This window comes from Tursiops truncatus, chromosome 6 (assembly GCF_011762595.2).
Source record: "Tursiops truncatus isolate mTurTru1 chromosome 6, mTurTru1.mat.Y, whole genome shotgun sequence".
In the NCBI taxonomy this organism is placed as follows: domain Eukaryota; kingdom Metazoa; phylum Chordata; class Mammalia; order Artiodactyla; family Delphinidae; genus Tursiops; species Tursiops truncatus.
Window position 1 is genome coordinate 40,717,858 of NC_047039.1, and position 14,193 is coordinate 40,732,050.

The 14,193-nt window shown below is 41.3% G+C and overlaps 1 protein-coding gene across 1 annotated transcript in view; it reads left to right on the forward strand.

Annotated features, from left to right (window-relative positions):
- The window catches only part of MOB3B (MOB kinase activator 3B), a 293,520-nt gene that overhangs the window by 274,212 nt on the left and 5,115 nt on the right, over nt 1-14,193 (forward strand). Inside the window, exons 12-16 of the mRNA XM_073806058.1 lie at nt 701-801; nt 5,443-5,558; nt 8,098-8,236; nt 8,334-10,960; nt 12,385-13,886. Coding sequence (XP_073662159.1) covers nt 701-801; nt 5,443-5,558; nt 8,098-8,236; nt 8,334-8,480 — 503 coding nt within the window. The 3' untranslated portion in view covers nt 8,481-10,960; nt 12,385-13,886. The remainder of the gene's footprint in view (nt 1-700; nt 802-5,442; nt 5,559-8,097; nt 8,237-8,333; nt 10,961-12,384; nt 13,887-14,193) is intronic.

Below are 14,193 nucleotides of genomic sequence, written 5' to 3' on the forward strand. Positions count from 1 at the left end.
TACACTTAACAGTTAAGAACCGGTGCTCTGAAGGAGAAAGGCGAATCTGGGTCTGGGTGCTGGGTAAGTCATGAGTCGCTCTCCCAGTGTCGGCTTCCCCACTCTGAACAATGAGATTATGGTAGCTGCCCCATCAGTAGCTATGAGAATCCGTTAAAATAGTGCATCTGAAGTGCCTGGTGCAGTGCCTGCCTCGTCATCGCATAACAGACACCCAAATAAAAGAGTTGCTGTCATCATCGTCATCAGAGCCAGTTTGAGGGTCATTAATAAAAACAAGTATTCATAAACGGGTCTAGTGAAAAGCCCAGATACACTCTCAGTGACAATAAACAGATCACTATGTGTCTAAAAGGAAGACATGGGTCCTAATTCAGGAGTTACTATGTACTAGAGTTGATGACAGATCAAGTCGGTGACAGTCAACTTGTGGTGCTAAAACCACAATCCCCTGGCATTGGGCTGACTCTGGAAGCAGGTGGGAGAATGCCTGTTTGAGCAGTGGCAGCCCGGATGCGGAAGCAGCTCACCTGCACGTACCCCTTTGCATAATTCTGTTCCTTTTCCTGTTACTTGGAGATCACACTGAGTCTGTGCTCACGACAGGATCAGGAATGCAAAGGCAAGTCTCTGCATGCAGGTCCTCATTTCCCGCCCCGAATCTATTCATGAATAACTCCTACTTCATGTTCTGTTTTAGCTTCTAGGAGGATGTGCTGTCGATGTGGGAAGATCTATGGCGTGACTCCTGCAGGCAAACACAGCAGCGTAGAGGAATGTCACTACCACTTTGGCCGACTGGTGAGTCATAAAGGCAGGTGTCTGGTCGTTCCATTTCATTTACTTGATGAGCCGGTGCCAAAGCGATGGGGAGAAAAGTGGAATAAAGTATTCAGTTCAATGTGTATTTGTTAAATACAGTCCAGTAAAGAGAAACTGTATTGATTCAAAAGTTTCCATTACAAACATTTACTCCCGACCATCACTTCTTAACTTTGGAGCTCGCTGGCTCAAGAAGTATGGCTGTGATGATTCTTCTGCCTGTTTAAGACCTCAGGTCAATCAACTACCTCCTGACTTCACCTGCTTTTCACGGGCCAGCGTTAGAATAATTGCTTACGGCTTCAGTTCCTTGGCCCCTGCCCTGCACTGAGTGAGGATGAACAACTGCTTCCTCTCCCCCAGCCCAGCCCCCATTTCTTCTCCAGCACAGTAAATTCCCTACAGTCAACTCAGATGTTTTTTTTTCCCTACTCAGACCAAAAAACCTGGGTGCAGTCATCACTGTCTCCCCTCGGTGCACACCCCCCCATTCAAGGCCTTTGTTTTGTTTTTCCCTTTTTCTTTTTTTCTGCCTATGCCAGCGCCCTTAGTTCCCCCACCAAGGATTGAATCCGGGCCACGGCGTTGAGGGCACCGAGTCCTAACCACTGGACCGCCAGGGAACTCCCTGGTGCGCCCTTTCATCTCAGCAGTTTCCAGGTCCCATTTGTTCTGTTACCTCCAAAGTGTCTCTTCTCCACCTCTGCTGCCCCCCACCAGGGCCACAAGACCCTCATCTCCTTCCCAAGCTACTGCAGCATCCTCCCAGTCTTAACACTCCCCCGCCCCAAGCTACTTCTCACCCAACAACCCCCGGAATAATTTTTAAATCACAGTTCTGTTTACATCACTCCCCTGCTTTAATGAAAATTCTTCAATAACTTTGTCAACCCTGCCGAATTTGGCCTCTGCCCGCTATCTTGTACGCTTTCCACAGTTTCTTTCCTATCACACTGGCCAACTTTCTGGAGCCTTCTAACCTGCTGTCCCCTTTTCACGCAGCTGGTTCCTTCTCATCCTTTGGGTCTCTGCTTAAATGTGACCTACTCAAGGTTCTTTCGTGACCCCGTGACCTAAAATAGGTCCTCCCTCTTCTATCACAACCTTTGAGGGCCTTTGACTGTCACTGCCTTTGACAGCACCCAACTGCATTTTGTAATGATTTAGTGATTTATCTGCCATCTTCAAAAGACTGCAAGCTCTTGGAGGGACCGAATGTCTCCCCAGCACTTAGCATGGTACCTAACGCATACAGGCTGTCAGTATCTGCGTGGATAGATGGGTGAACAGATGAATTATTTATGTAGATATGGAAATGAATATGAAAGCTATTATAATAAATGCTATGAAGAAAATAAAGCAGGGCAGAGGAAGTAGAGAGGAACAGTGGATGTGTTGAATTATAGAATCAATATAAGAATAATGGATCAATAGTAAAGTAAATCAGACAAGTTTGACTTAAGTGTTTAGGGCTTAGTTTTAGTGGGTGGGGAGACTGTAAATTCCAAAAAGGAAGAAAAATAGGAAGACACTGAAGGAGAATAAAAGTAGCAGATTAACTACTGTGTGGAATAACTAGACAACACAGCATAATGAACAGAATGGGACTTTGGAGCCGGCGGACCTGAGATTTTGGGCTGTTTCACCACTTACTTTCTCTGAGACCTTGAGCAGGTTTCGGAAGCTCTCTGAGCTTTTGTTTCCACATTCATAGAATGAGCTTTGTGTGCAGTTTAGTGAGCTGACATGTCCAATTCCTGGCTTCTAACAGATGCTCTGTTAATACTGGTTCTCAGCCTCCCTTTCTCATCACAGGAGAAGGTAAGATAAAGGCGTGAGATGTCAAGATTGGATGGGTAATAGAAGGTTGGTTAAGCAAGAGTCTTCAGTGCCAGCCTGAGAAATCTGCATTTGATTAGCAATGTAGAAGTGAAGCATTCGAGGAAAGTGATGTAATGAAAAATGTGCTTGAGGAAGATTAATCTAACCACATTTTATGGGAAAACTGGTGCAAAACCTGCTGTAGGCAGAGGGGATTTTAGGGAACAGTTGGGAGAACATTACCTTGGGCCAGAGGGAGGAAGGGCTTGGGGTAGGTAAGGGTACGGGTGAGATGGAAGATGTGAGAGAGATAAAAGAGAGATGAAGGCTTAGGCTTGTTGCTGTGAAAATGTGCGAAGTGTCTGGCCAAGGCAGTGGAAGAAGAGGGTGTCGGGATTTCAGAGGTCCAGCCAAGGTTGGAGACAACATCTTTGTTACGGTCTCAGTCTATGTAACTGGGTGATGTCCTCGGGTCAGATGCAGGAAGGGAGAGGGTGGTAGCCGGAGCCCATCATCCAGGGGCTTCAGCACAGAGGGCAGGTCAGGGAGGAGAATATTTTGAAAGGATGGTTGAGGTAGAGTTAAAGCAAGATAAAGAAGTGATATCAGGAGAGGAGCTGAGGGGCCCGGCCACGTTATGGGGAAGCAAAGGGAGGAAGGGGAGAAAGGCATTCAAGACACTGGTAATTATAATTCACCTTCAAAGTGCAGCCTCTGAGAACTCGGCTTCTAGGAGTCAGTGTTTCCTGTTTGTTACATAATAGCTAGAAAAGCAACCATGCAGAGTTTTAGACTTTACATCAGATCGCTTGCATGGTGCAGTCTTAAAGATCCTTGTGCGTGAGACGCTCTGGGAGTTAGCCACTCCGCCTTGTCAAGCTTGCTTGTTTTGATTTTTACTTTTCGTGTGGTTTGCAGTTTTTGGTAGCTCAGAAAGGCGGTACAGCTGTTGTGAAGGTGTCCTTCGATCCCCCGGGTGTCAGGTCGCCAAGGTAGGGCTTGTTCCCCAGAATGCTGCTTGTTTCAGAACCAGAGTTGCTGCCTCCTGCGCAGACCTTGGGAAACCATAAGCATTTGGTATAATCCACTAATTTTCAGTTGATGAAATTTTTATGAGCTTAGTTGCTCTTGCCAAAACATACAGTAACTTATTTGGCAGTGTTCGTTTCAGCTTCATGTTCAGGACCAAAAAGCAAACCTAGAAGGCTTTGTGAAGACTTTTGTCAAGTTCCCACCCCGCAGCGGGAATCACGTTGTATTTGCCGTGAATTGTGAGGTGGTACGTTGGTGGTATGTTTTGCCTTATTTATGCATGTGTAAGGAACGTTCCCAGGCTCTCTCTCTCAGTCCCACACAGTGCTGCGATGTTGTTCACACGTTTTCAGATGAAGCAACTGAAGCTGAAAAGAGTTAAGTGACTTGGTGGGATACCTGCACTTGGTGATGGAGCCAGGAGTTGGCCCACGATCCTCTTTCTTTTACTTATTAATTTTTATTTATATATAATCACTGCTTGTCCTACTCATTACGTTGCTGAAATTACAGGGGTGGAAAATGTTATGAATACTACTGTTATCCCCCAAATCAGCATAAAAGCTTTCATTTTTAAAAAGCTATTGTTTTTATAGAGACAGTAAAATGTTTATAGGGAGTTACCTTCTTCCATATGAGAATCAATACTAAACAGTAGGGGAAAAACAGAACTTGGAATCATGAGACCTCGGAAGCTCCACTGCTTATCAGGCAAGTCTCCCGGATGCTCCAATATGTAAATTATGAGGTTAATAATAACCCAACAGTGATGGTGAGAATCAGATACACTAATATATGGCAAAGTGCTTTGTATGTGTCAAACATCATGTGAACAGTCATCTTTAACAAAACATAAAATTAAATTTTTGTTCCCTGTGACATATTTGGAAAGCAGATTTGTGGAGTTTAATTTTAATAGATATAGAAGGGAAGTGTTCACTTTTTAAGCTTAGATTTTTGTTGTTGTTTTGTTTTGTTTTTTTGTTTTTTGCGGTACGCGGGCCTCTCACTGGCGCCACCAGGTAAGCCCTAAGCTTCGATTTTTAATTGCAGACAATGAAAGCTGTTTCTGGCTTAGAAATCAAATGTTTTTTTTTCATTCAACAAGGTTTATAACTGCATTGTTCAATATGGTATCCACTAGCAAACAAACGTGTCAGTATAGAGAACAGAGTAGCAGTTACCAGAGGGGAAGCAGGGGAGGGCAAAATGGGTAAAGGGGGTCAACTGTATGGTGATGAATGAAAACAAAATTTTTGGTGGTGCAGCGTGCTGTAGTGTTTATAGAAGTCAAAATATAATGTTGTACACATGAAACTTATATGATGTTATAAAACAATGTTACCTCAATAAAAAATTAAATTAAATTAAAAATTTAGTTCGTCAGTCATACTAGCCATATTTCAAATACTCAATCCCCACTTGTGGCTGGTGGCTACCATATTGGACAGGACAGAAATAGAACATTTCATCTTCACAGAAGGTTCTTTTGGATAGCACTGATCTCTAATGAAAATAATTGTAAAGCCTATGCCAAGAAAATGAAATTATTTTTATTAGCAGAAATATTACCAACATTAAGGAAAAAATTAAAGCTTGGAACATCTTTTATATGACCGTCAGATCCACACACTGGCTTTTGTTACCAAAACTGAATGATTGGGTTAGATTGTATATTCCAGTTAGAAATATTCCTTTAAGATATCTAAGATGTTAAAATATGTTTGCCCAATATGATGTTTAAATTTGATATTTCCGTCTTTATAGCGCTATACAGCCAAAGGTTTGGAACTTACTCAAGTGACAGTGGTTGATCCCAGCCTCCAGGTGGGCTATGATACATCTGTGAAACCAGATGAAGAAGTCATTGACTATAACACTAGGTATGCATTATACACAGGGGTTTGTTTTTGAAATTATAGAACATTCAACATGTACTTTGAGTTTTAGCCTAGGTACTTTTATTTGATTCAACTTCAGAGCATGAGTTAACACTGTTTTCTTTTAATTAATTTGTTTATTCAAAACTATTCATGTTCTGTTGAGTACCTTGCTAAAATTATGCAGACCCTGTATTAGGCCCTGGGTAACAACCCGAAATGAGAGATACGGCCTCAGCACTCACGGTGTTTACATGTTGGAATGGTAGGTAGGAGGCTAGAGAGACAGACAAAAATATTGAACAAGTTATTTATTCATTCATTTATTCATTCAATCATTAATCAGTTTCTTCTGAAAATACCATACTATTCCCATTAGATGAAAATTTCTATAATCCTGTAGACGTGTCACTGAGTATACATAGCTTTGATATAGCATACAGAACACTGGTTCAGTGCAAATTCTATTTTATTATTATTATTCAAGTAGGACATGTTTCTGATCCAAATGCAATGCTAACTTGAGATAGTATGATACAGATGTGCCTTTTATTTTTAAAAACCTCGTATAAAATACCGAACAATATCATTGATTAATTGAATTGGATTTCCTAAAGGCACATAAGCCATATGACGTGACATATTTATATATTTATTTAAATATATCTATTTAAATATAAAATAGAAGACATTGATCTTATTGTACAATGAAAATTTAGAAGTGTTAATTACTGGTGTGATTGTATTTATTCAATTTTCTTTAACAAATTCTCCAATGGTACTTAATATGACGTGTGTGTGTGTGTGTGTATACATGCCCACATATATACATACATTTGTATATGTATAGATGAACAAATATGACTTGATACACATATACACGTGTATATTATATGCATTATATACTATAGTACGTAGTTTATAGTATTATAGTATATATAGTATACATAATATATATTATATATGTGTACGTCCATAATGTTGGAGCACAGTAAGGCAAGGTGGTCAAGTGAATTAAAAGTTGTTGTGATAAATTTTGAGAATAATTATAAAGAATTCTGCTAACAAGTATTTTTTAACCTAAATTTCCTCATGGTTCATAAAAATGGTTGTATACATAAAAACTCAGTAAAAGTTGCTGTTATCAGATAATGCATTTTGTTACTAATCTCTCTCCTGACCTCATTTGATTTCTTTTCGTACTCATTTTGGCCATATCCTAATAGCCCCATCTATTTTATATTTTACTTTTTTTTTTTTTTACTTTATTGAGCTATAACTGACAAACAAAATTGTACTATATTTAAAGTTACTGTACTCTTATTGGTTCTCGTTTTTCCATGGGTTTAGCGGAATCTTTTCTAACTCCTTTTTGGAACAAGTCAGGAAATGCTTTGCTAATTACTGATACTCATAGCAGCAAAATGAGAACTGAAGGTCTTGCTTTAAAATTAAAAACTTGAATCTTAAAAGAAAAAGTCAAAAGGGGGCTTCCCTGGTGGCGCAGTGGTTGAGAGTCCACCTGCCAATGCACGGGGACACGGGTTTGTGTCCCGGTCCGGGAAGATCCCACATGCCGCGGAGCGGCTGGGCCCGTGAGCCATGGCTGCTGAGCCTGCGCGTCTGGAGCCTGTGCTCCGCAATGGGAGAGGCTACGACAGTGAGAGGCCTGCGTACCGCACACACACAAAAAAAAGTCAAAAGGATTCAATGCATTGCATTCTTTTAAAATGAACCCAAGTACTCCATCCATGATAATGTCCTCTTAATTCAAATATTTGATTATGCATCACATTCCTTAACTAAGCCAGATGATGGAGCCAGGTATCTTTTGTTCAGGAGACAGTACTATGAACATACAGCTTACATTGAAAATACGTTTGCAGTATTTTTATCTCTTTTCTCCTAATTTGCAGTAAAGCACAGCAGTAGCCACATTTCTGAACACTTACTTTTAGTATGTGCTTCATGAAAACCACTAGGATAGTCCATTTTCTGCATGTATTTTCACTGTTTGCATGTATTTTCATTGGGTCCTTATAAGCCATTAAGATTGGTAATTGACCCTACTTTACAGATGAGAAGACTGAAACCAGAAGGCTAAGCAACTTGTTGAAAATCAAATATAATAAGTAAATGGCAGAGTCATAGCATAGCTCAAACTCAGGTTGTCTAGACTCTGCTTAGGGCTCCTTCTGCTTTTCCATGCTTCTCACATTTCATCTTTAGCTTTGCCTTAATGGGAGATAGACTACTTAACTGTAACTGACAAAACTCAGATTATACAGAGATGAGAGTTCACAAAGGAACTTTATGAACTTGTAATAATGTCTCCCCCTGCCTTACATGATTGATCCAAATTATAAATTTTACTAGGTTTTATCAATATAACCTAGTAAAGGGATAGTTGGCAGACATACAATAAGATCTTTGTTCTGTTCATCAAATGTTTGTCACGTTGAGTCAGTAATGTGTTCTAACTATAACGGATGAAATCTACTTAGTTGTACTCTTACATGCACTGTGTGTCTTCTTGGGATAGGTTTTCTGGTGTGGTTGAAGATGACTCGAAGGACACGAAAACCTCAATCTGTGATGTGCAAGCCACCTTGTTGAACCTGTTCAGCACTGACACTGTACTAATTGGACATAGCTTTGAAGGTAGTCTCTATGCACTTAAGGTAAAGAGTTAAAGGCTCATGTTCTTATAAAACTGTATGCGTTAATGTGGTAGTCATTATCATTGTGTTATCACTGATGCTTGATTTGCCCTTTTAGACAAAACAAGATAAGAATCACTATGCTGATGACTTTGTCCAACTCTTACAAACCAGAAGAAGTATAAGATGCCCGAGTCATCTGGCTAAACAAGATCAGAACGAAAGTCCATTATCAATTGTGATGAAACCAAAATCGTTCTTTTGACGTGGTCTCAGATCATTGTCTTTAATATTCAAGTGGGTAAAACTACGTTTATCTCATAGGTTATAGTCACGTCCTGGAAGATACTTTTTCATATTAGGTCAGGTAGATTTATAAAGCCTACCTGTAAGGTAGGCTCAAAATCAAATGGCATGTTCATTTTTCTTGGCATGATAGACTTGAAAATCTCCCCCTTAATACTCCAGGTTAAAATGGTCTGTTCTTTGCTCCATGTTCTAGAACAGGTGTCAGCACACTATGGTCCATGTTAGCCACCTGTTCTTGCAAATACTTTTATTGGAACAGAGCCGCCACACCCACTCATGGATGTATTTTCTGTCGCTGCTTTCATACTACAGTGGCATTGTTGAGTAGTTATAACAGAAGTGGTATGGCCTGCAAGCCTAAACTATTTAGAACTCGGAAGAGAGAGTTTGGTGGCCACCCCCGATCTAGAACAGTGCTCTGCAACAGAACTCTCCGTTCTACGTGTTCACTCACCGATATGGTAGACACTAGTCACATGTGGCCAGTGAGCACTTAAAATGTGTCTAATATGACCGAGAAAACGATTTTTTCATTTTGTTTACTTAATTTTAATAGTTACGTGTGGCCGGTGGCTACCACATTGCACAGCGCAACTCTAGAACTTTGGGGACCTTGACTATTTGTTTCAGCCACCCCTAGGACTTACCTTCATGCCGAGAAGGGCTAGTTCTTCTTTAGTGTAAGAATGTCAGTAAGGCCATTTAATTTTCCTGAGTATCCACCTCTTTCCCTGCAAAGCTGGTACCCTAGTATAGATAGTTGTTTCACACAGCACTGTTGTCTCTGCATGTGACAGATGAGACTGGAATGTGCTTCCACCAGACCCCACCCAAGTGTGAGCAAAGAGAGTTGGGGACGTAAGCTTTTTGTAAGAAAGCTCTTCACAGGGATGGCCTTCTGTCACCTCAGCGACAGCTTGTCTCAGACTCAGTTTCTCACCATGACTTTCCTTCTCCCATTTTCCAGGAACCGTTCTATTTCACTTATCTCCCAGACCAGAAAATTTGAAACCACTGTGTTTTTTTATTCCTTGTAATCAGTCTGTTTCTTTCACCCAGATTACTCGTAGATTTCTCTATTTTTCTCTATTTCCCCCACCACCTTCTTTCATGTGCTCAGTATTCTGCAGCCAGGAACCAGTGTCCAGGAGGTGGCTGACACATTAAAAGTGAGAATTTAAAGCGTTTATGGATGGGGGGTAGTAGGTGCTAAACATTAAACTTCCATTCTTCTTCTTTTTTTTTAATAAATTTATTTTTTATTCATTTATTTAATTTTTGGCTGCATTGGGCCTTTGTTGCTGCGCACGGGCTTTCTCTAGTTGCTGAGATGGGGGCTACTCTTCATTGCGATGCGTGGCCTTCTTGTTGCGGTGGCTTCTCTTGTTGCGGAGCATGGGCTCTAGGTGCGCGGGCTTCAGTAGTTGTGGCTTGCAGGCTCAGTAGTTGTGGCGCACAGGCCCATTTGCTCGGTGGCGTGTGGGATCTTCCCGGACCAGGGCTTGAACCCGTGTCCCCTACATTGGCAGGCAGACTCCCAACCAGTGTGCCCCCAGGGAAGCCCCAACCCCTCTCTTCTTGATCAGTCTTTAAATTACTCTTGTCCTGAGGCTAATCTTCTTCAACCCTTTTTCAAAGTACAGCTCTTCTAACAAGGAATCCAAACTGGTACCTGACAGTCTAGGCTCTCAGTTATCTGACCCTTCTCTTATTGTATCACTACTTCCTACTTTATTAAATATCAGGAAAAATTTATTCACCTTTTTCCATGTGTAAGCAGAGGGGATTTGGACCTAGATGGGACTAATCCTTGTCCATGCTCCCTCCCCAGGGACAGAGAAACCACTGAAATGGGACTTGCACTAGAGTGAGGTGTCCCCGTGCCTCCGCTGAGTCACAAGGTGGGAGGGGCCTGGCTCACCCTTTACCGCCCCTCACCCTGCCAGTAATTATTGGAACACCTCTGAGCTCATGCTTCCCCCTGGTGGTGCTCTCTTGGTAGGAACGTGGACTTGGAAGTCAGGCTGCTGAGACTGGATTTCCTTCTACCCTGCTGACTCAGCTTAGGCAACTTTCTTAACCTCTCGAAGCCTCAGTTTCCTTGGCTGTAAAAAGGGACAATAACATACCTACCTTGCTAGGTTACTCTGCAGGTTGTAGTGAAATAATCCAAGTTAAGTGCCTAGTGACTGGCCTGTTGTAACTGCTCATGTCACTTGGTTTTGTAGCATAGTTACTGCTGCTACAGTTACTGCCATCAGTTTCCTTATTCCTTGGGAAGAACGTCTAAAGAGTTTTCCTCTTTCATTTGACAGTTAATTCATACTTCAGCTGTGGACACGACAGTTATGTTTCCTCATCGGCTAGGCTCGCCTCACAAAAGATCCCTTAAAAGTCTAGTGGCCGACTACCTGTGGAGAATCATTCAGGATGATGGTAAGAGCCTGCTTGTTCGTGATAAAAATCGGGATCCTAAGTCTGACTAGAGTAAATCAGGAGGTTCATGGTAAAGGTCTGCTGTTTGAAATGCTGCCCTGTGGGTTCTCTTCTTGGGTAGAGAATCCTAAAGCTTCTGCTTAAGTAAAAAGTGTTCCATGCTCACTGCCTGGTATGGTCCTAGATGTTCCACAGGCATCAAAACAGCAATTAAACTGAGACTGGTGACTGCATCATGGTTCACCAAGTTGCCTGACCTTGGAATTCATGCATAAAACTTTTGTTGGGGCTTCCCTGGTGGCGCAGTGGTTGAGAGTCTGCCTGCCGATGCAGGGGACACGGGTTCGTGCCCCGGTCCGGGAAGGTCCCACATTGCCGTGGAATGGCTGGGCCCGTGAGCCATGGCCGCTGAGCCTGCGCGTCCAGAGCCTGTGCTCCGCAACGGGAGAGGCCACAACAGTGAGAGGCCTGCGTACCACAAAAAAAAACACTTTTGTTGGTGTAGAGATCTAATTCCATTCTAAATTTTGCTCTGTACCTCCTTTCATATGTGATTTTCGTTAAGCCTAAAGAGATTCGAAAATTGATTGGGTCCAAGTTATCTCACCCAGGGTAAATAGCGTGCGTTGCGTAAGAAGTACAGCTCAAATTCAATAGATTCATGCGTGCACTTGCTCTGTAGTGGATTGGTACAGAGGTTTTGCTCTCAGAACTTTTTTCCTTTTTGGTTTTTCTGATGAAAAATACCCAACATTAAACAAGTTAATCAAATACAACAAGTACAGCCACCAACTATCCTGTTAGTGGCATTGTGATATGCACGAGATACATGTCTGGCTTGGAATGGAGGTTAGTTACTCTGTACATTTCATGTATACCCACATAGGCCCCACTTTTGCACAAGAGGGAGAAGGAAGTTAATTTTGAGTATGTTAAAATTATGTTATAATGCTGTATGTTTCTACAGATGCTCCGCTGATCATGTCATTTATTGTACAAAATACAGATTTTACTTTATGGTCTTTACTCTTTCATTCTTTGTCTATTAGACACTAACCAAAACCATCTTGCAGAGAATCTTTAATTTACATTATCTGCTTTGTTAAAAATATTCGTATCTCAAATTCCCAGAAAATGCTCTTATAAAATTTGTAGTGTGTTCTACTGAAAACAGTCTGGAACCATGGACACAAAAATATTTCACCTAACAACAAAAAATACCCTATGTAAAACAAAATCTTCGAAAAGTTATATAATACCACAGTTCTCTCAGAATAACACAAATAAACAATAATATACCATTTTAGAAGTGTGGTCCATATGATTTTTCTCATTTAATCTCAGACGTCATTTATTATTTTCACCAGAACTGTAGGCTTGATATTTTGGCTAGATTTCATCTACTTTTTTTTTTTTTATTGCAGTACGCGGGCCTCTCGCTGTTGTGACCTCTCCTGTTGCGGAGCACAGGCTCCGGACGCGCAGGCTCAGCGGCCATGGCTCACGGGCCCAGCCGTTGCGCGGCATGTGGGATCTTCCCAGACCGGGGCATGAACCCGTGACCCCTGCATCGGCAGGCGGACTCTCAACCACTGTGCCACCAGGGAAGTCCCACCTACTTTTTAAAACCATGTCATTTTGTATCTAAGGTCACTCCTTGTCTAGAGAGGTGTACTTTTTCTAGCATCTCTTATTTCTGGCTTCTTGTCAGATCGCTGTCGTTCAGTGGTACCTGTCACTTTGTTGGTGTATCTCCCTGGAAACGAGGTTCATGGAGAAGGTACTGATGTGCTATCCAGTCATAGCAATGTAGTGACCACATGACTGAGGACAGGTCACATAGAAAAAGGGAGATGCTTGTTCATCTGGATTTATGTAAAACATTTCTAAAGCAACCAGTAGGGGTTGTTCTAGGTACGAAATAATGAAATATTGATAAGTGGCCAGTGGTAATTTTGTTTCAAACGCAAGACTTCGTTTTGAGACTATCCGTGGGTAACATCACAGAGTTGTCTATGTCTAATGTGCTATTTTATATTCTATACTATTTGGAGGTCACAATTCAAGTGAAAATGCAACCGCCTGCATGGAACTCTGGAAGGTAAAAGACGACCTGAAAGGAAAGAAGTAACCACTTTGCCCAAGAATATCTTAAACCTCTGCATTGCGTCCGTGACTACTTGGCCTTCACTGCTGGCAGTAGAGTTTGGTCTACAATAACATGAGGTTTCTCCACACTTTCAAAGAGAAGAGGAGAAGGAAAAGCACTGTTGAGGTCTATTTATTACATTTTAAAGGTTAAATTTCCACAGTGATTTCTAAAGTTGTGACTGGGGAAGAGCGGGGGAAGGAATTAGGTTTTTTTGGAATTTGACTCATCTTCGTAGGCAGTGTACAAATAACAGTGGAAGATGGTTTGAAGTTGAAGTAATGGGTCCAGGACTTTCACAAAGGTCATTTCTCAGGTTACTTAAATTCCTTTTTCTCTCTAAATACTTAGAACCATTATACTGCTTGGAGATAGAAACATCTTTACCTAACAAAATTGTAAGTTTTCTTTAGATCATCTATATAGAAATAGAAGTGGAAATTTTCCTCACAAAAGCTATGGAAGTAAATGTAAGCTTTTCAGTGTACTATTAACATAAAAGCTCTGGTCATTTGGCTATTGTGTAATGTGTTTTTAATCTAACTGTTGTATTCTTACTTGATTTTGATATCAACAACTCACTGAGTTTTTTTTTTTTTTTAAGGCAGTGTCCTACGGCTCTTCTAAACACACTGAAATCTAATCGATATACCCAGTACTGGAATTGTCTAATTTCCTTTAAGCGTTGGTTCTTTCCTTCTTAATTGCTTTTTGATAATGTGGAAACTGGCCCATGGAAATGACATGACTTTATTCAATTTGACTACTGACCTTTGAGTAAGTATGAATCTTTAATATCAATGCCGTTAACATGCTACAAAGCTACAAAGGTTTCTCTGCCAAGGGTAGGGGTGAGACCCAGAGCTGTCAATCGTATGGTCTCTGGGCCAGGAGTAAATTCAAGTTGATGGTGATGACGTGCCCTCAGTAAACACCTCAGGTTTGCTGCTCTGGTACTTTGAATTTACAAGTAAATCTTAAGTATCACTGAATTCCTTTCTCTTTTTTCTTTTTAATTATCTACTTCTGGCTGCATTGGGTCTTTGTTGCTGTGCGCGGGTTTTCTTTAGTTGCAGCGAGCGGG